The sequence below is a fragment of the Xenopus laevis genome, chromosome 4S, assembly GCF_017654675.1.
Source record: "Xenopus laevis strain J_2021 chromosome 4S, Xenopus_laevis_v10.1, whole genome shotgun sequence".
Lineage (NCBI taxonomy): Eukaryota > Metazoa > Chordata > Amphibia > Anura > Pipidae > Xenopus > Xenopus laevis.
This window is the reverse complement of record NC_054378.1, coordinates 79,179,622-79,201,112: the sequence shown is the minus strand read 5'-3', so window position 1 is coordinate 79,201,112 and position 21,491 is coordinate 79,179,622. Positions and strand designations below refer to the sequence as shown.

Here is a 21,491-nt window from a genome sequence, read left to right as displayed (position 1 = left end):
TAAAGGAAGACTCTATCTCAGCTTGCACACAGCCTTGAGCACAGTCCTGTCAATCTGAAAGCTCTCAAACTACTTAACACATGGTAGGAAACAGGATAACAGATCAAAAGTAGGTTTGGCTCTTTCAAAAATAGCAGCTTTATGTCTGGCAAAGCTATTCTTATTATTATAATAAATACATACATCCATACACTGCTAAACGTACTTTACCCACAGTTCTTTGTGGACAACAGAAGACAACACAACGTGTTTTAAGCTTACCTCCATTTAAATATTAACAGGCAGATGAGAATAGAGTTCTGCAATGGACCCAGGTCTGGCAGGAAAAGAAAAATACAGGAGCGGCATTTGCGGAGGATTGTGAGAATGGTTACAGACAACCCAAAGATCACCTCAAAAGACCTGCAAGAACATCTTGCTGCAGATGATGTATCTGGACATCGTTCTACAATTCATCACAATTTGCAAAAAGAACATCTGTATGTCAGGGTGATGAGAAAGAAGCCCTTTCTGCACTCACGCAAACACAAACAGAGTCTCTTGTATGCAAAAGCTCATTTAGACAAGCCACAGTCATTTTGGAACAAAGTGCTTTGGACTGAGAAGAAAAAAATTATTATTAAAAACTTATTTGGTCAGAACAAAAAGCGCTTTGCATGGTGGAAGAAGAACACCGCATTCCAAGAAAAAACCTGCTACCTACTGTCAAATTTGGTGGGGGTTCCATCATGCTGTGGGGCTGTGTGGCTAGTTCAGGGACTGGGGCCCTTGTTAAAGTCGAGGGACCAATGAATTCAACCCAATATCAACAAATTCTTCAGGATAATGTTCAAGCATCAGTCACAAAGTTGCAGTTACGCAGGGGTTGGATATTCCAATGAGAAAATGACCCTAAACACACTTGGAAATCTACAAAGGCATTTATGCAGAGGGAGAAGTACAATATTCTGGAATGGCTGTCACAGTCTCCCAATTTAAATATCATCAAAAAAGCAGGCTGTCCATGCTCAGCAGCCATCAAATTTAACTGAGCTGGAGAGATTTTGTATGGATGAATGGTGAAAAATACCGCCATCCAGACACTCATCAAACGCTATAGGAGGCGTCTAGAGGCTGTTACATTTGCAAAACGAGGCTCAACTAAGTATTGATATAATATCTCTGTTGGGGTGCCAACACCTGTCTAATTTTGTTATGATGCATATTGCATATTTTCTGTTAAACCAATAAACTGCTGAAATACTACGGTTTCCATAAGGCATGTTATATATTAAAAGGAAGTTGCTACTTTCAAAGCTCAGCCAATGATAAACAAAACCCCAAAGAATTAAAAGGGGTTCCCAAACTTTTTTATATGAGTGTATGTTTCCTCCCACATTCCAAAAAGTTTAACAGACTTCTGACAAAATTGATCATTGTGTATGTGTCAGATGACAGGAGCTGTAAGCTCCACTGGGGCAGGGGCTGATGTCAATGATGTATAATGCAAATAAACAAATAATAGTAATTATAATGATTCACTGGCTCTTCAAGTGTCAAATCCACCTTTGGTTACAGAAAGGCTACTAGCAGAAATGCTGTCTCATTGACACTATGTGAACTCCAAAGATTTCAAATTTCTCTCTCACTGGTGGAATGCCAGCTGTCTGGCTTTGAAGTACAGCACTGAATGCTACACTGACAGATAGCTCTTTCAGAGAAGGAGAACAAAGATGCAACCGCAAAGAAAACTTTTCAACTGCAGCAGCACTGAGCACTCTTTTTTCACCCATATTTCAGAGTGACCTTAAATGTTAATGAGCAGATGGACCTACAGGCTTTTCCATCACACACTAAAGTATGTGTAATAGAACACTGCTGATAGATACAAACCAGTTCGTATTAAGATCAACTGACCAAACAGGAAGTGACAATGTTTCCACACCTGCACCTAACCACGCAGTTAATACGGAGCACATTTCCTCTCTAGTAAGGAGTCTTTAGAACACGAATCATCAGCCATTCCCAATTAGATCTTTATTAAAAAGAAGCTTTTCCTAGCAACTGAGTTAAATCCAGTTTCCTGCCATACTTCAAAAACATACAGGCGGATTAATTGGTTCATGATGAAACCGGCCTTAGTGTTGTTGTGAGAATGTATAAGGGAATTAGACTGTAGGCTTGACTGGGGAAAGGTGAACAATCTCTGTAAAGCGCTGTATAAATGTTTTGCTGCTGTATAAGGAACAGAAAATAAATGAATAAAACATAACAGTAAAACCAAAGACCAGGTGAGCATATATAATCAATAATATAAAGACTTTCTGGAAAATTATTACTTAGCATAATTATTATTTTCTTTAATATTTTTAAACTGTAAGCTCTTTACCTCTCGTATCAGTTATTAGTTGTTTCTGTATGTAAATCTGCATGGTCAGTGCATACACCCATTTATTGTTCAGAGCTGTGAATATTTGGGGGGTTCTTCACAGTCAGGACAGTGAGGTTGTGGAATGCACTGTTGGGTGATGTTGTGATGGCTGATTCAGTTAATGCCTTTAAGAGTGGCTTGGATGATTTTTTGGACAGACATAATATCAAAGGCTATTGTGATACTAAGCTCTATAATTAGTATAGGTATGGGTATATAGAATTTAATGAAAAGTAGGGAGGGGTGTGTGTATGGATGCTGGGTTTTCATTTGGAGGGGTTGAACTTGATGGACTTTGTCTTTTTTCAACCCCATTTAACTATGTAACTATGTTGTTGCTTTATAAGTACATGATAATAATGACAAGCAAGAGACAAACCATCATATTCTGGAGAAGAGCAAATCAGTGAGTGATCTGACAGGGGTTTTTTTTTCTACAGGATTTCCTTCTCCTTTAAGACACAGAAGGAGTGGACAAACAACAAGACAACAAATGCAATCTGAAACAAGATCCATAAGGAAGAACAGAACTCCTGACCTGCAAAAACAAATTAATTTTGATACAAGCTATCATTTTGCGGATGGAGAAACATATTGCAGCCTTTAGGCTATTTATCCAGTGGTCGAGATTCATGACACTACCATTTAAATAGTGCAGTAACAGTATAAAAAAACAGAAACAGAAAGCAGTAACATGTCAAATATGTCTATTGTGGTAATAAAAATGTGAAAAATCTAGACTAAACAATTTACAGAAATACATAAAGCATTGAGTATTATAAAAAAAAAACGAATGCATTTTCAACCCACACCGTGAGCAGAGACTCATAACACATAATAGAGTTCTTTATACACTACTCAGCAAACGACCATAACATACCTCCAAAGAGTTTTTAATACAAAGGGACATTTTAGGGCATACCCGAATTGCCCTGACCATCCTATTTAACCCAAAAGCCTAACTACTTCCCATCAAGTCTGTTTGGAGTTTAGGATTCAGGAATATCCCACCTAAATTATCAGTACCATTGGGCACTATGAAAAAAGCTTTTGGTAAATTATCAAAGAATTCAGGTGTATATGTATTAATGTTTATTGGTTTCATGGAATGAATATATTCAAGATATACTACTACTACAGTACACAACATATTTTCTCCTCCCTCAATATAGTGAGTAATATTTTGCAAAGCTGTGTAGTTTGCAGCAAAAAAATATTATTATAGTCGCCCAAAGTTGCCTCAGTGAGGCAACTTCAGGCGGCTATAGAAAACGCATTGCCGCGTGTGCATTAGCGCAGACGACTTTTCATTATAGCCTATGGGAAAACACGCTGAGGCAGCTCGGGGATAGTCTCTCAGAAGACGAGGCAATTAGTCGCCAGGCAACAAAATCTCCCCGAATCTCCTCGTGTGGCCTTACCCATAAGGTCTGAAAGTAGATTCACATAACTCACAGAGACTAGAAAAGCCCTAGGTTCACGGCCCTGAGCCTTCAGCTAGGGAAACAGATCAAAATCGTATTGATGCAGAGCACGCACTGAAAGAGCAGATTTCCCAAAAGCTGTTTATTGGGTACACATGAAGGTAGCCTCACTCTTTTCGTGTTTCACAAACACTTCATAGGCTTATGAATATAGAGCCTTCTGTACCCCTAACCAAATGAAACCAAAATATATGTAATTAAGTAACACCTTTCTCTAATTTTACTCAAAGAGGAATAGTTCTCAAAGAGTTATCAGATATACAGTATCATCATTAAATGTTCTAGGAAAACTTGTAAATTGCTCTTTTACCTAATTTTGTTTTGAATTGCCTGTAATAATCTAGCAGAAATAGCTATCCTCTAGTCAAGACTCCATTTCTCACAATGCCTTGCATACTTCTTCAAAGGGCTGTTAATCAGCTGGCTCTGCTACATTGTTTTAATAGGCAGAACTGTCAATGCAGAGAACTGCAAGGGACAGACATACTGTATACTATGTGGCACCTTTGTCTTCTGCACATTATTACAAGTGATGTGTGCTAAAGAAGCAAGACCTTATATTCTAAAAGGGAGAGACCCTTATGATGGTGGTCATCTGTGTGTGATATCCTTTTCTATTTGGTATTAAAAGCGCTTAGAGATAGCCAGAAACCAAGTAACAAAATGTGACAAGGAAAATATGCAGGGTTAGATCATAGGTTTTAAGAATTGTTGAGCTCAGGCACCACCTTTGTGGTCCAACATTTGGTTTTATTTATTACTGATAAATGAAAACATATGAAAAGATTTATCTTATTTGACCTCCTGCCACAGTTCCAACTCTGGTACAGTTTTATCTCCAAAGTCTTCTTAGCTGTTCTTGATGCAAAGGCAGCTTTGCAATACATAAAGTGTGGGAGGTGAAAACTGAAATAACATTTTCATATGTAAGTTTTTTCTACCAATTCTGAGTTTTACTGCTCAGTGCAGGGTTTGAAGAATCAGAGAATACATATATAAAATATGAAATGATAATGCTCTTTAAAGTATGTGGTACTGTGGCATGATTCCAAAGCAATGTTATGATCATCTGCTATTTCTTGATAGAGATTACATTATTCACTAGTGAGATCAGGCAGCAATTCAATCTCCACAAGGCAACAGAAATGATAAAGTATTAAGACTTTTACACATTAAAACAGCACTGAAACTATCTCTATCCTAAATCAATAAAAGCTTTCTCTTTATATATTTATTGACTAAGATGTGAGTTGCTCAACCTAACATTTCTTTTGTAGACACAATTTGCTACGGTTTGCAGTAGAAAAAAATTTAGGTTGAGCAGTTACATCACAAAATCTCTTACAAAAAGTATAATTAGGGCAAAATACTTTGCAGTCTTGATTAGTGATGGGCGAATTTGTGCGAAACGGCGTTTTTGACGCCCGCGTCCGTTTTTTCGAAATTTCGTGGGCATTTCGTGGGTTATTTATTCGCTGGCGGCGAATCGCGCAAATTCGCGCCTGGCCAATAAATTCGCCCATCACTAGTCTTGATGCATGTTATAGCCCTCAGTTCCCCTTTAAATCTTAAGAAAAATCTCATTACTGACCAATAAAATTTTTGGGGTTATTTATTTAAGTCCATTTATTTCTGGTCTGAGTTTTAAAGGGGAAAACACATTTTTTTCGTAGAAAAAAAAAAACCTAAATTTTTTTGTGATTAATTAAACCCCAAGGGGCAAATTTACTAAAGGGCGAAGTCATTTTGCCATTTCGCCGATTTACTAACGGGTGCTGGTGTAAATTCTCTAGCAAAGTGGACCTACTCAAGTGCTACTTCGCACCCTTACGCCAGGCGAAGTTGCGCTCTGGCGAAGGGACTTAACTACGCTAATTCACTAAATTGCGGATTTTCGTAAACGTTACCTATTGTGCCAGACTTTACTTCGCCACATCAGACCAGGCAAAGTGCAATAGAGTAGATAGGACTTGCTTCAAAAAAAGTTGACATTTTTTCTAAGTCCCAAAAAACACTGGCGTCTTACTTTTTTAAGGGTGATAGGCTGAAAAAGATCAAATTATTTTGGGGGTACCCTCCTTCCCCCCTACATTTCCTAACATATGGCACCTAAACTATACAGTGGGCACATGTATGGGGCAAAATAACAACTCTATTTTATTTTATGAAGCTTTCCCAGGCTAGTGTAGTGTTTTGATGCTACATATACATCCATTGTACTTTAACTTGGCACCATATGCAAATTAGGCATCGCTAGCGTAACTTGGAACCGCTGATCGTAACATCGCTAGCGCAACTTCGCAAACGATCGGTAACTAGTATACAACTTCGGATCTTCGTGAATTTGCGCAGCCCTGGCAAATCTACGCCTGGCGAAGTGCTGCAAAGCCAATGCTGGCACAACTTTGCAGGTAAGTAAATTTGCACCCAAGGCTGGTAAAAGTCAGAATAAAAAACTCCATCTGAAACCTGCCAAGATCATGTAAAAGTTAATGGCAGATGTCCTGTTTATAACTGGAAGCTATCATGATCTGCGCTGGCTTTCGTACTATAATACAAATAATTTGTTTTTGGGCGATCAAAAACGGCTATTTTATTTATAAATACGGTAAAAATGTGGAAGGGAGTTTGGTTGAAGTGGCTTTTAAAAAATAATGAGACATTTCAGGATTTTAGTAAATAACCCCATGTGTTTGCTTTTGTATCCCCCATGGAACCTTAAATATTGTCTGGATTCTTTCATTTCTGACAACTACTCATTTTACATTTGTGCCCACCACTATGTGTATATTTCTGCATATATGCCCACGCTGCATAATTTGTGTTATTAACAAAAGTGTACACTGCAAAATCACAGATGACCTCACTGTTATCCTCAAGCACAGAGCTTAGAGAAATATGTACAAATGTAATATTCAATTTGATGTCTGGAGCAAATGCTGCGTGTAAGCCTTTATCTTGGCTTGTAACAGTACAGCTGTTTAGCCATTAATACACAGAACCCCATGTGCCTGATTTAGAAAATAAAACTAGCTTGGCTTGTTATGCTACATCATTCAACCAATTATAGCTCCTCATTGTTACACATCTTTGTTTGCTGCTATTTTAATTCCGCATTTTGTTCAGCACATCACTTTCTGTGCGATCACACCCACTTGTCACTAACAAATAGAGCAGTTTATTGCAGTCAGCACGGAGTACAACAATCCTAAGTGTACAGCTACCTAAGATCTCAAGCACTGAAATCATTTACTAGTATCTCCCACTTGAGCAGAAATCTTTCTTCACAAAGCTATGGAATGGCTTCTAGGTACAACGTTTTCCAGAACTTAACATTATGTCAAAATCAAATCAGAAATTTTTTTTGGTTTACCTACATAAGCCTCATTCAGTGCATATATTAGAAAGTGTGTTAGTTTTATGATTTGCATTCTATTACTCACCACCACATCCTCATTTTACCCAGGTACCACTCAACCATTTTCCACCTTTCCCATAAATTGAAAGTACCAATTTCTACTTTTAAAAGCCAAGCAGTTTATCTATAATACCTGCATTCAGATTTCTCCCACTTCTCAGTTCTCCCTAACCTTATCCTTTTACATTCATGCAAAAAGCAGAGGCATGCCTAAATAAAGCAACAAATGAGGATGGAATAATATCAATGAATTGTTTGAGGAGAACAAATAACCCCAAACCATTTGGCCAAAGAAAGCAGAAATGAACACAGCTGCACTCAAACACTCAAATGTAATTGTAAAGCTTCCCACTGCCACACTGGCATATAAATACAGTTGCAATGAAACAATATGCTTGTTTAATTTGTTTCCTGGATTTCAATTTAAGAGTAAGTCTAGAACGGCTACAGAATGTATATATCAGAATAAAATTTAAAAGGTTTGTATAAGGAAAGCATTCCTAACATGTTATTGTAATTAAAAACACAGCATTTCTGTAACAATCTTAACTGAAAATATCTAATGCCTAGTCTTTCCAGTCGCATACTCTATTCTACTTAATAGAATGCAAAGTATTTGTAGCAAAAAACTTACACAGTAACACTATACCACAGATAGAGGTAATTGATGATTAACATACATAATAAATATCCCAACCAGGTGACAGACCCAACCATCTTGGAAAGAAGATCTTAAGGAAGTTGGGGCTTGTGGGATGTCATTTGCAGCACTGACAGCTACACCGGTAAAATAATTATTCTAGCTGCTCAGGGTCTGAAGGTAAATATCTGTAACAATTAGGTCAAGGAGTATTTTATTTACAAAACCACTTACAGAGTACAGAAAAGTGCATTCATAAGCCATGGGGGGGTGGGGGTGGGGAGCAGTTTCTAAACTATAAAAAAATCTATTTAGCGTGTATTATATATATATATATATATATATATATATATATATATATATATATATATATATATATATATATATATATATATATATATATAAACCCCTTCCAGGCAATCAGGATCGGGTGCTGACGATGTGCTTCACATACATCAAATCCACAGTTGTAAGCAGCGCACACCGGAATTTTATAAAACAGTCACTTCTTTATTTATCAAAAGGTTAAAATCATAGTCGTAAGGATCATATATATATACACACACACACAAACCTATCAATTTATTACCCTCTCCACATACACACTCAAAGTGATACACATATATACGAATATACCACAGAACATTCAGCTGACATTTGAGATTCAGATCCCCTGAGACCTTTGCCTCCATGACAGATTACAAAGTGGAAGGAAATGCTGTACTCTGATATCTAAACATGCTGTAATTACCATTTCTATCCAGAAGAGTACTGGAGTCTTTTGTTCTTGTGTATGTATTTTTCTCGGTTTGTTTTAACAAATATGCAAATATAAACTCTCTTATGTATAAACAAATTACTATCCTACCGTATTCTTCTTTTCCCATTTCACCAATGTCTTTGCCTGAAGAGCTTAATATTCGGGACAAGCCTTTTGAAAAGGCAGCAAAAAACCCACGGTTTGAAGCTCTATGGTGTTCTTGCTCCAAGGAACGAGTTCGCTGCAATCCAGAATGAAGGCCATGGCTTCTCCATGATATTATACCCTCTGGCTCTGATCTGGACCAATCAAAGGTAACCTTCTTAAATGTTTTATTACGATCTCCAGTTCTCACTTCTGACTTAGAGTCATGCAAAGTAATGTTCTCTTCATTCTTATGGATTAAATCATTAAACGTGGCAGATGGACTGTAATTCTGATGAACAGATAAAAATCCTTGTGGCTGTTCCTTAGAATTTCTGCTGCTGTGAAATCTGGACATAGACTGGCTCCTTCCAGTTTCTTTAAAAGTAGTGTGAAGATAAGACTGTCCAATTGTTTTTCTCTTGGACCTTGAATACCACTTATAGCTACTGGGAGCATCAGTTGAATCTTTGCTATTGCTTGTAATTGGCAAAGACAATGACCTTCCATACAGCACCGGATGTGATGCCCTTTCTCTTCTAAACAGATTCATTTCTTCCAAAATGTTATAACCTTCGTAAAAAATGATATGAAGTTCCAAAATCCTTGTTTCATCAATCAGTGATGCCAACGAGCCACATTTCTAGGCCAGCATTGATCTTGCTACTCTCGGACTTAGTTAAGCATTTCTGTATCAGACTCTTTGCTTTCACTGCTGAAAGATCAAGCTCTTTAAAAACTATGACTTCCTGCACAAATGATTTTTTTTTGCTAAAGGTCTGCAGGAAATGAGTACAAAGCAAATTGCAGAAGTGCTGACAGTCATGCAAAACCTTATTCAGTTCTGTATTATGTGAAACCTGTGACGTAAAAACATGGTCTTGAAAAAAGCACACGTTAAAAACCATCCGTTTATAATAAAATTACAACAGAAAGTGTAGTGGGTAGGTTACACCATTTAAGGAATATGTTATACAGACACCATTTAAAAATTTTGCAATTACTTCGAAATATATTATGGCTGAGACTGTGTATATTGAAGCTACATGTTTTCAGCTTGGAGTACAGACACTGGGGCTTATTTATCAACACTGAGAACATTTGCATGTAGATTTTTTCAGCCAACTGCAGTGTGAACATTAAAGGGGTTATTTATTAAAGTCCGAATGCCCAAAACTTGAAAAATCTAGTTTTTTTAAGTGTAAAAAAAAACCCACAATTTTTTCAGGATTTATTATAATCCATGGATAGAAAAAGTCCTTTTCCATCTCAGACCTGTCGAGGTTGTATATAAGTCAATGGGAGAAGTAACAAAGATATCCTTATCTGCACTTGGTTTTGTGCAAAAATTTGAAAAAATTCTTACAATTTGAATTTTCGTACGATTTTTACGTTTTTTCCCACACTCGAATTTTTCAAATAAATATGGGGAAATCTCCTGTGCAGATTTGGTGGAGTATATTTAAAAAAAAAAAATTGATAAATTCGGATTTTGATAAATCACAAGACAGTATAAAGCTGAGTACAGTGTTTCTTTAACCTTTTTTGATATGGGAACCCAGATTAAAGCCAACCATAGATGCACAGATATTTCTGGACCATGTGTGGGTTCCAAATAATTTGCCAGGATGTTTAGTTTAGTATGGCCATCTTATGTTCAGAAGTTAATTTGCAACCTATAAACTCTCACATTTTGGTTTTTTTTTTGTAATACTTTGGTATACTTTTGTTTTAAAAGGACTGAAAAAAAACCACATTTCTTTTCTAAAGAAAAATCAAATACTGATGCAGTATATGCTGTTTAAATGAGTATTCAACTATTCAAATAGAGCTACAGATTATAGTTTGGAATGAGATAAATGGGCCCTGCAGGATATTTACCTTTTTGTTCAACTCTCACAAAGAAGATGCTATATACTGTACATCAATGGAATAATGTAATCCTTCTGCCCCATCAGTGTAAGGAGGGATGATGAACTACTAAAGCATACTGAGGGAGACAGCTTACAGAGTTTTAAACCAAAGATCATTTTAGACTCTTATGGGGGTGCTCTATAACACAAGAACAAATGTCAGGTACAAGAGTGTGTAGAGGGAGATGATTTAAAAGAGTCTTCTCACTGGGAAGCTAAAGTAAGTGAAATAAAAGTATAGTTGTTGCTTATTATTTACAACGGCACATATCAAATATTGAATTAAGTAACTCGCCAACACTGAATGTGTTCTGTGTTTCTGTGTTAACAATTATTTCTTTGGATGATGTAACACAGGCATAAAAGTGTGAATTAACTGCCACATATACAGTATACAAATCGGCAAGCGTTGTATTTGAGCACAACATGAATGCTGTCTGAATAAACACTGAAATAATAGGCAATGATATTGGAAGTTTCTATACAATAAAACTCATACATGTTTAGTTGGTAATATGCCCCCCAGTTATTCAAATAAACCTATGACTCCTACTTTTTGCTTCTTATGCTCTCTGGAACGTTACGTTATTATAGAACTTAAACTGCACCCCTCTAAACATGTTGAAAACACAGAACAATGCATCAATTTCTTTTTAACTAATTGGAGTGATTACGGTCATAATGGCAATTGGCATGTAATGAGTAACAGTGCAACAGTGCACTGGAAATTATTTAATACTGGTCTTTACACAGTTGGCAATGTTGTCATGTTTCTGCAAAGAGAGGTTTTTACGATACAAGTATTTAGCAGAAGAGCATTGTTTTTATGACCGCATGGGAAACTGCTATTTATAAAACCTATAGAAAGTGTTGCCACAATCTTCGAATACATAGGAAAATAATGTTCTGTGGAAACTGACAACTCGCCACCCCAGTATTAACCTGTTTTGACAAATAAATCAAGAAAAACACTTTTCACAGAGGAGTTTCTGTTTTATAGAAAGTTTTCTTTACAGCCTCACATTAGTCAAAAGGAACTCAGACACCACACCACCGCCTTTCTCTGTAGATTTTAGAAAGAGAAGTTACTTGCTGAGATGAGAGTGTAGTTTGGTGGTCAAATGTAGTTCCTGTTACACTGTTGCTCTTTTGCATCATTACAATGTATTTTGCTTGGAAAACAAGTTTCCATGAAATAAATCTGACCACAACAAAAAGGTTTTAGCAAAAGGACTAAACCTCACTTTAAAGGGATACTGTCATGGGAAAACATGTTTGTTTGTTTTTTAAATGCATCATTTAATAGTGCTGCTCCTGTACACTTCACTGAAATCGTTTTTCACAAAAACAAAATGATTTCTTATATTTAATTTTGAAATCTGACACATGGGCCTAGTTTTCCAGGTGTCCCCAGTCATGTGACTTGTCTTCTGATAAACTTCAGTCACTCTTTACTGCTATACTGCAAGTTGGAGTGATGTCATCCCCTCCCTTCCCCCCAGCAGCCCATCAGCAGAACAATGGGAAGGTAACCAAATAACAGCTCCCTGGTAGATATAAGAACAGCGCTCAATAGTAAAAAGCCATGTCCCACGGTTACATTGAGTAGAAGAAACGACAGCCTGTCAGAAAGCAGTTTCATTGTGCAGCACTGGCTCTTTCTGAAAGCACATGACCAGGCAAAATTACCTGAGATCGCTGCCCACACACCAATATTACAACTAAAAAAATACACTTTTTGGGTTAGAAATTAAATTTTACATAGTAGAGTGAATTATTTGCAGTGTAAACAGTATAATTTAGTTGATAAGACAACACTTACAAGATAACTATGAGAAACAATAATTTAACCTTTCTATCTTATTTAAACCAATGTGTACGCAAACTATTCAACAGATATAGATATAAAGAACATTGCTTACCCACAAGTTTTTGCTGCTCTCTAAGACAAAGACAGGTTTTGCAGCATATAGTATGGTCACATCTTATCTGGCACCATACTAATCCGGTAAGTATCAGCCTCCTTGTTCTTTCTCCACTCTCGATCCCCTTTTATCGATCGAGTAATACAATAGAAGGAAATGGTCAGTTAAGACAAAAAAAAAACCCCTCTAAGGGTAAGGGTAAGGACACACTGGACGATTTGTCGCCAACGTTTTTAAAAAGTAAATCGCGGCGACAAGACAATCGTCTTTTTTGAACAGACGATTCACAGCGACTATTGGCACAGAGCGATTTGTATGCCATTACTCTGTGCGGTACGTGCTCCACCCAAACCGGAAACGGTTTGTGCTTCCCACTGTAACCTGGCGTCTTTACGTCTTTACGTTCTTGTGTCATTGCGTTCGCATTGTAATTTGAATACAATTGCTGCTACTTATCTGTATGTGTGTGCGTGTCTAGGAGATTTCAGTGCTTTTCTAAGTACATGCTATTTCTGATAAATCGCTCAGAAAAGGGTCTCAGTGCGTTTTGGAGCTACAGGCGATTCACAAACGCGCTGTGGGCACAGGAGCTGGCGTCTTTCATTTGGTTTTGTTCAGAGACAAAACGAGCGATATGTCGCCGCGATTTGCTTTTTAAAAACGTTGGCGACAAATCGTCCAGTGTGTCCTTACCCTAAGGTCACACGAGGAGATTCAGGGAGATTTTGTTGCCTGGCTACTAATCGCCTCGTCTTTTGAGCAACTATCTCCCTGAACTGCCTCAGCGTTTTTCCCCATAGGCTACAATGAAAAGTCACCTGCGCTAATGCACACACGGCGATGCGTTTTCTCCCCAAACGCCTTCCCTGACTCTGCGCCGGCTAAAATGAAAAAAGCTACCGGCGTAAATCACATGCGGCGGTTCGTTTTCCGAAGTCGCCCGAAGTTGCCTCACAAGGAAACTTCGGGCGACTTTGAAAAACGAAATAGCCGCGTGTGATTAGCGCCTGCGTTTTTCATTTTAGCCGGCGCAGAGTCAGGGAAGGCATTTGGGGAGATTGGTCGGCGCAAAAACGAGGCGATTAATCGCCAGGCGTCCAAATCTCCCCAAAACGCCCTGTGTGGACTTACCCTAATTGTAATAATCACACATGCATTGGAAAATGGGAAGGTGCAGAACCAGTCCCTTTTTGTATAGGTAAAGACCTCCCATAAGCATCAGTGGAAGGTTTTGTTAAAACAGATGCAATCAAAATGATATCACAGTGACCTGTGATAAGTTTCCAAAATTACCCACACAAGTCTCACTGTTTAGTCAATTCGCTCACAACTGCAGAACTATATGGCAATAAGCACAGCACGCTTAAACAGGCTAAAACAAGGTAACATGAAAAAATAGACTGGCTACTGGTTCAAATACATCCACCTACCAACCACTGTCTATTCATGTAAGGGTTTCTTTTACCATTTTATTTTATTCTGCAATAAAGTTTTTTCCACTTACTTTACTTACATTGGAAGCTGCAGCCCATATCTCATAATTACTCATTTAGTGCAGTTAAATGAGAGAGGATTTGCGTTCTACGCATAAAAATCCAGACTGAAAATATGCATTATTATTATGTAGAACCCTGCATGTCAGGAACAAATACAGATTGCTCTTACATGGCCACTTTTCCTTCCTGCTTCCCAGACCATGTTTACTGATGTCAAGGATATTTTCCCTAAAAGACAGGGATGTAGATAAAGCAGTATGACAGTTGATCTACTCCAATAGAGAAGGCTCCTTCTAAAAATAGATCAATTGTTTACATAGGATTGAGCTGTGAATGACAAAACATGCAGGTCCTTTATTGTAATCATTACAGGACATCTGCTTCCCCTGCCATGTTTCCTGTGGGCAAGGAGCACCTCAGCCCAGCTACTGTAAACACACATACCTGCCATGTATCCCTGATACCGTATAGACTCCATTTCTTCACATTAGCATACAAGTCTAGAGAATGAGGATCCTTTTCTAAAACTATACTCTCCTACAGAGCTAAATCTGTGAATCAGCTAATCTGTACTTTCTTATAAAATGACAACATCCCCATGATATTTTGTATGCACAAGTAAAGTCTTAAGCTGGCTATAGACGCAAAGATCCGATCGTACGAATCCTCTACCATGGGGGCACTGGGTGGAGAAAGGAGGGGGGTAATATCACTTCAACTTGCAGTGGACTGAAGTTTATCAGAGCACAAGTCACATGACTGGGGGCACCTGGGAAACTGACTATGTCTAGCCCAATGTCAGAATTCAAAATTAAATATTAAAAATCTGTTTGCTCTTTTGAAAAACCGATTTCAGTACAGTAACAGATACATTTTGAAATAAAAAATGTTTTACCATGACAGTAATCCCTTTAAAACCCTACACTGTCATAGAAAACTAGCTATCATTTTGTTGGCAAGCACATTTATACAGTGGCTTACCATTTTAGGCTTATGTGACATGTGGCATTTTGCAGTGATTATCTTTTAACACAGAAGTATTTGGTTCATTGTAATAAAGCATGTGCCTGATGCAGATCAGCATGATTTTAGTGGCAGGTCATGTTTAACCCAACTTGAATCTTATCAGCTACTTCACTATTAAACAATGCTTTTTAAAAACAATAGCACATAGACCTGCAAATTCCAATATTCTACAATATTTGGCAAAGATTCACTAGGTATTTATAGCTAGGCAAAGTCTAGGGTTTCTTTTAAGAATGTATATTTACAACGAAAAATAATTTAAAGTAGGAATACTTTCAAGTAGAACAAGCCATGAAAATGATTAATTCTAACTTGAATTACCATTTCTAGAAGTTTTTCTATGGTTGCCATTTACATCTATGGCAGACAGCCCAAGTAGTGATACAAGTTTCTTCACCAGTGGAAAACTGCCTTTAACCAGTAGTGACAGGCAATTTCCATTCATATGAAAGACAAGAGGCACAAGGGGAGAGGGGATTTTCTCTGTCAGAAATAGGCTAGTGAAGAAACCCTCCGTGTGACATAAGCAAGGTCGTCAAAGGAGTGTTTGACAGGAAAATGTGGCTCTACTCCATAGAGTTTATATTAAAAAAATACAACTTACAGCACAGAGACAGTAGCAGCATGGTATATGAGCGAGGTAATCAGTCATGCATTTAATACAAGCTAGGGTTATATTACAAAGTAAACGCTCAAAAATTACTTAAAAGCAACATAGAGAAGAAAAACGATATAGTTCTATATGGAATTGAAATCAAAGGAAAGGAAAAATCATCTAAATGAGCACTAAAATCACATACTTGTTTTCCTGGTCTGAAATATTCATTTGTTTGAATGCTGCCATTTATGATCATAGACTGATGATGTCTCTATGGTAGAAGGGTTAAAATATTGCCCTATCTTGTTTAACAAAAACACTGAGCTCACATTTTCTGACCCTGCAGCACCCTGCCTACAAAAACCCACCTTACAATGACATCACTGCTCAGAGCCAGGGCAGCTGTTGACTACAATTTCCTTCAGCAGGACAGTCTATCACCACAAGTAACGTCAGGTGCTATGAGGCTGTGCTCACGAGGGAACAGACAGTCAAAAGCTCAGTCAGTGTGATGGTGCCACCCAATCATACAGTAAACCAACCTGAAACCTATTACATCAAAACTCAAAACTTGAAAAGCTAGTTCAAATGTTACAGCCTGTGCCAAGAAATACTCAGGAAGCTCGGTGTGGGACCTTACTAAAGGAACACAAGGCTCTATTATAAAATACTTTCATCAAGCTGATCTGTATATAAACAAAGTGTGTTTCCAAGGCCATTGAAACCAAATCAACTTTACATGGCAGTCATACCTGCACCTGCAAGTGTTCCATTCATTTTCAAGCAGAAATCTTTCTGCCTCTGGAATCATGCCCAAATGATTTTAAATGTTGCACCTTTTCAAGAAAATAAGCAAATTTTTACACAAACAAGCTTGACTTCTGGCCAAACAATTGAAGACCTGCTTGTGTGGCGAGGTTACCAAATGAGCAGATATTTTCCCAATATGATCACCTATTCGGCTAATCCTATTGTTTGGCCCTTGGGCTAAAGATGAGATCATAATAGGCTCCACTAATGAAGCCATAAGGAGAGGAACAAGCTGATGTGGTTCTCACTCCACGAGAATTTAAAAAAAAAACAAAAATTTACGTCTAAATTTGACAATTCATTTTATTCCAGTCTTGATGGCCATCTACAGGCAGATGTAAGCTACTGTTTTGGCCTATAAAGAGAAAGTCAGCAGCTTATCTGCTCGTGACATCCTCCTTGACAGATATCTCGCTGAAAATTGAGTAGTTTGTACCATACTATGAATAGGTATGTAGAGCTTCCATAAACTTTTACAATGTTATTACACATGGGATGGACCATTGTATCCCCTATATCTTAATTTATTTAACCACTCTGCTATATTACAGAACTGTAAACGCAGTGCTACATATATATATATATATATATATATATATATATATATATATATATATATATATATATATATACCCAATACCCCAATATTGTAGGCCTGTTTGAAAATATATTGCCTGTAGCAGCCCATATGTACCCAGTTCAGCATTGTGTGTCAGTGGATAATCCTAAATAGAACTACCTACCATTTTAAGTACTTTGTTATAACTCCTGGGTCATAAGGTGCACTGGGAATGCAAACATCCAAGGGTACACATACATGCTAGGTTACATCACCAATGAATGGACAGAGGTGGCTCTTTTTTATCTTCGTGGAACACAACACATGCAAATATACATTCTAATTCTTAGTAATCCATAGAAATAAATGTTTTCATATATTATAGTGATTTGTTAATTGTACTATTAGTAAGCTTCTGTGTGTTTGCTATGATGCAGTTTGCATATTTTTGGTATCTATATCAAAACCAAATGCTCTTGATTGTCTCAATATCATACCTAAAGGAAAACTAAACCCCCAAAATGAATACTTAAAGTATTTGTTCGCCTTTGAGATAACTTTTAGCATGATGTAAAAAAAGTGATATTCTGAGACGATTTGTAATTAGTTTTTTAGTATTTAAGGTTTTTGAGTTATTTGGCTTTTTATTGAGCAGCTCTTCAATAAGCATTCTGGTAGCTAGGGACCAAATTACCCTAGCAGCCATGCACTGATATGAATAAAAGACTGGAATATGAATAGGAGATGCCTCAATAGAAAGATGAGGAATAAAAGTAGCAATAACAATACATTTGTAGCATTACAGAGCATTTGCTTTTTGGAAGGGGCCAGTGACACCCATTTGAAAGCTGCAAAGAGTCAGAAGAAAAAGACAAATAACTATAAAAAAAATAGATAATGAAGACCACTCCTTTATATCATATAAAGTGGCATATTAAGGAATCTTATCAAACTGGTATATATAATTAAGTAAATATTGCCCTTTTTACATCTCTTGCCTTGAACCACCATTTTGTGATGGTCTCTGTGGTGCTTTAGAGATCACCTGACCAGAAATACCACACAACTATAACAGGAACAAATGTAGAAGAAAAAGACAGAACTCTGCCTGTTAATTGGCTCATATGACCGAACATGTATGGTTTGTTTGTTTGTTTGTGTGTGTGTGTGTGCACCATGAATCGTGGGATTCCTGGGGGCGTCCCTTATTTTTAAAATGCCGATTTTCTATTTAGTATTACCGAATGGCACATACTACTAAAAAGTATATTATTATAAAAATGGTTTCAATAGATGAAGCAGGGTTTTTACATACGAGTTGTTTTATGCAATATATTTTTTATAGAGACCTTGATTGTTCTGGGGGTATAGTTTTCCCTGCTTTATTAACCTATTGGCAACGACACATGAGGAGACAAATCATCTCTTCTGTGATAAAGTGATTCGCCTGTGATAAAACATATGTGACAGTTCATTTTAAGATGTCTCCCAAAGTTTAGTTTTGAGGCAACTTAGGGAGGTTTCAGAAGGGAAAGCATTTGGAGGAGATTACTTGGCCACAGAAGAGGAGTTTTGTCATGGGGGCCTTTTCTCATCATGTGTCATTACCCTAAGGAATGCTGGGAATTGTGATTCCTAGACCATCCGATAAAAAAATAAGCAGATTACAAGTGTCGACATGAATCATAGCTTGGATATAAGGATTGTTCTTTTAAGATTTCTTTTTTTTTTTGCAGAATCCTCAAGGCAAATATTCTGCTCTTTAAGCCCTGTGTTGGCAGTTGTATGAGAACTTGCCCATGAATAACATAAGGTATATGCCAAAACATTGATAGGGGCCCTTATTGATAACTTTTGGCACTGTAAAGAGATGGACATTAAAGTAGATTATGGCGATGGCCCACCAACAAAATAATGGGTAAGACAAAATGGGACCTACATTTATAATGTCAAATGCTGTTCAATCTCTATAAAAATACACTAAATGGGCTAATATATTTTACTACAGTTTGACATTTTCTTAAATGACAAGTAGATATTTATGAAAGAATAACAAGTGAAATCCTTAAAGAGAAAGCTTGAAGTGTATAATCTAAGAAAAACAACCTAAACGTGCAGCTTATTAACCAAACGTGCAAAGAAAAAACAAATCTCAAGCATTGTGGAGCTGCTATGAAAACAACCACATTTCATAGCAAAAAAAATGTAGCCTTTAAAACTGTGGAGACATTCTTTGTAGCAATAAACTTCAAATAAAACTTAGGCTACTAAGAGAACCAGAACAGCACAAATAAAAAACTAGTAAAGCTAAGGGAAAGATGGTTGGACGGACACATGGCTAACTCTTTTGTGGTGCACTATGCACTTATTATCCAGTTAATCAAAATACTCAGAATTAAGTGAAGGCGATCTCCCATATACTCCATATTAACCAAATATTTAAATTTTTTATAGTTTATTTCATTTTTCTCTGTAGTAATAAAACAGTAGCTTGTACTTGATCTCAACTAAGATATAATTAATTCCTATTAGAGGAAACCAATCGTTTTGGGTTTAATTAACATTTAAATACATTTAAATACATTTTTAGTAGTCCTATAGTATGGAGATCCAAATTATGGAAAGATTCCTTATCCAGAAAACCCAAAGATAACAGGTCTCAACTATATTAGATAATTCACTGGAAGAGAAGGAACAACATAAATATAAAATCCTACAGGTCTCAGCTGAGATAAATATAAAAATTCTCACAATACTTGTACATAGCAACACATTTTAATAAGGCGTAAAACCTTATTCTTATAGCATTCAGAGTGTCATATGTGCTTAGCAATATCTGCCAGCAAACCTTGAACAAAGAATGGCCCATTGGTATTGCTATGGCAACAGTGTAAGTAATGCCCAAATTTTAATACAGCCAAATGCTAGTGTACACACTACTGTGTGATAGATCTTAAGAAGAACATTTTTAATTCTGAATTGCAGCTATATTTTTAATATGCTGCAACCAAATAATAATGTTTTATTCATTTTTAATAGGAGAATGTAAAAAGGATATCCCACCTTACATGCAGTCTATATGTTGTAACAATCTGGTTGTCAGATCTAAGTGTATATTTTGGCCTTAGATACTATTCATGAAAATATCACTAAGGTTTTCTAGATAATAACTTGTTGGCAAGGACAATTATTGTTTTGGATCTACAAAGGAAGGAGACAAATTTAGCCTGTGGAGGAATTGGTCCCTGCCTACAATTGTCTTATGAGGTTTACTGGCAAATAAAATGCTTAGAATCAGAGTACATTATTTTTAGGTATCCAAAGACACATAGAAGATTAATCATACTTTGTATAGATATTCTTTTAAAAAAATTGCCAGAGTAATGAACCAAGCAAAGAGACTCCAGATATTCATTCAGGAAGCTACTTTATTAACATATATAACAAAAAACACTCTAAAGACTCTTTAGAGTTGGCAATAAATGAAAAGGACCTTACTTGGTTTAGGTAAAAAAATTAGCAGATGCTTCCCTGGATTGGTCATCCATGTGGTGTGCCAGGTCAGGCTAACCTGAACAGTGATTCCCAACCAGTGGAGGGGATTGCCCTAAGAACTTTTTTCATGCTTGTGTTGATCCCCATTTTTTTTATTTTTTTTTACAAATGTGGCTCACTGGTAAAAAGGTTGGGGACCCATGCCTTAGCTTAGACAAATGTTCTATAACAGTGATCCCCAAACAGTAGCTCGTGAGCAACATGTTGCTCTCCAACCCCCTGAATGTTGCTCTCAGTGTCCTCAACACAGGTGCTAATTTTTGAATTCCAGCCTTGGAAGTGAGTTTTAATTGCATAAAACTAAGTATAGTGGCAAACAGAGTCTCCTGTAGGCTGCCAGTCCATATAGGGGCTACCAAATAGCCAATCACAGCCCTTATATGGCACCCCAAGGGACTTTTTCATGCTTGTGTTGCTCCTCAACTCTTTTTACATTTAAATGTGGCTCATGGGTAAAAAAAGGTTGGGGACCACTGTTCTACAAGGTATAACACTAGCAAAAACAGTACAATTGTGGTGTACACAGAAAATTTAGCAGACACACACAAATCAGTTCTGTAACTACCATACTGCAGACCCTGCCACTGATGGGGAAAGGACATTGTTGACCTTACAATTTGCTACTTTAACTCGGTCTTGTCCATCACGTTAGATGAAATATCTTTAGGTGCAATCGTACGTTTTTGGAGAGTTAGAAAAATCGTGTGAAAATGGAGCAAAATGTGTAGACATGGAGGGGGAACACAGAAAGAC

The 21,491-nt window shown here is 37.0% G+C and overlaps 1 protein-coding gene across 6 annotated transcripts in view; it reads right to left on the bottom strand.

The window, feature by feature from the left end:
- Positions 1 to 21,491, bottom strand: part of rasal2.S (RAS protein activator like 2 S homeolog) — a 152,374-nt gene that overhangs the window by 91,277 nt on the left and 39,606 nt on the right. For 2 of the 6 annotated variants that reach the window (XM_041561501.1, XM_041561502.1), the window contains exon 1: positions 8,821 to 9,599. The exons of 2 other annotated variants lie outside the window; for them this stretch is intronic. In XM_041561501.1, the coding sequence (XP_041417435.1) occupies positions 8,821 to 9,409 (589 nt within the window). In that variant the 5' untranslated portion in view covers positions 9,410 to 9,599. Of the gene's footprint in view, positions 1 to 8,820; positions 9,603 to 21,491 lie in introns of those variants that run through there. 2 more of the 6 variants (XM_041561504.1, XM_041561503.1) reach the window with 2 other exon arrangements.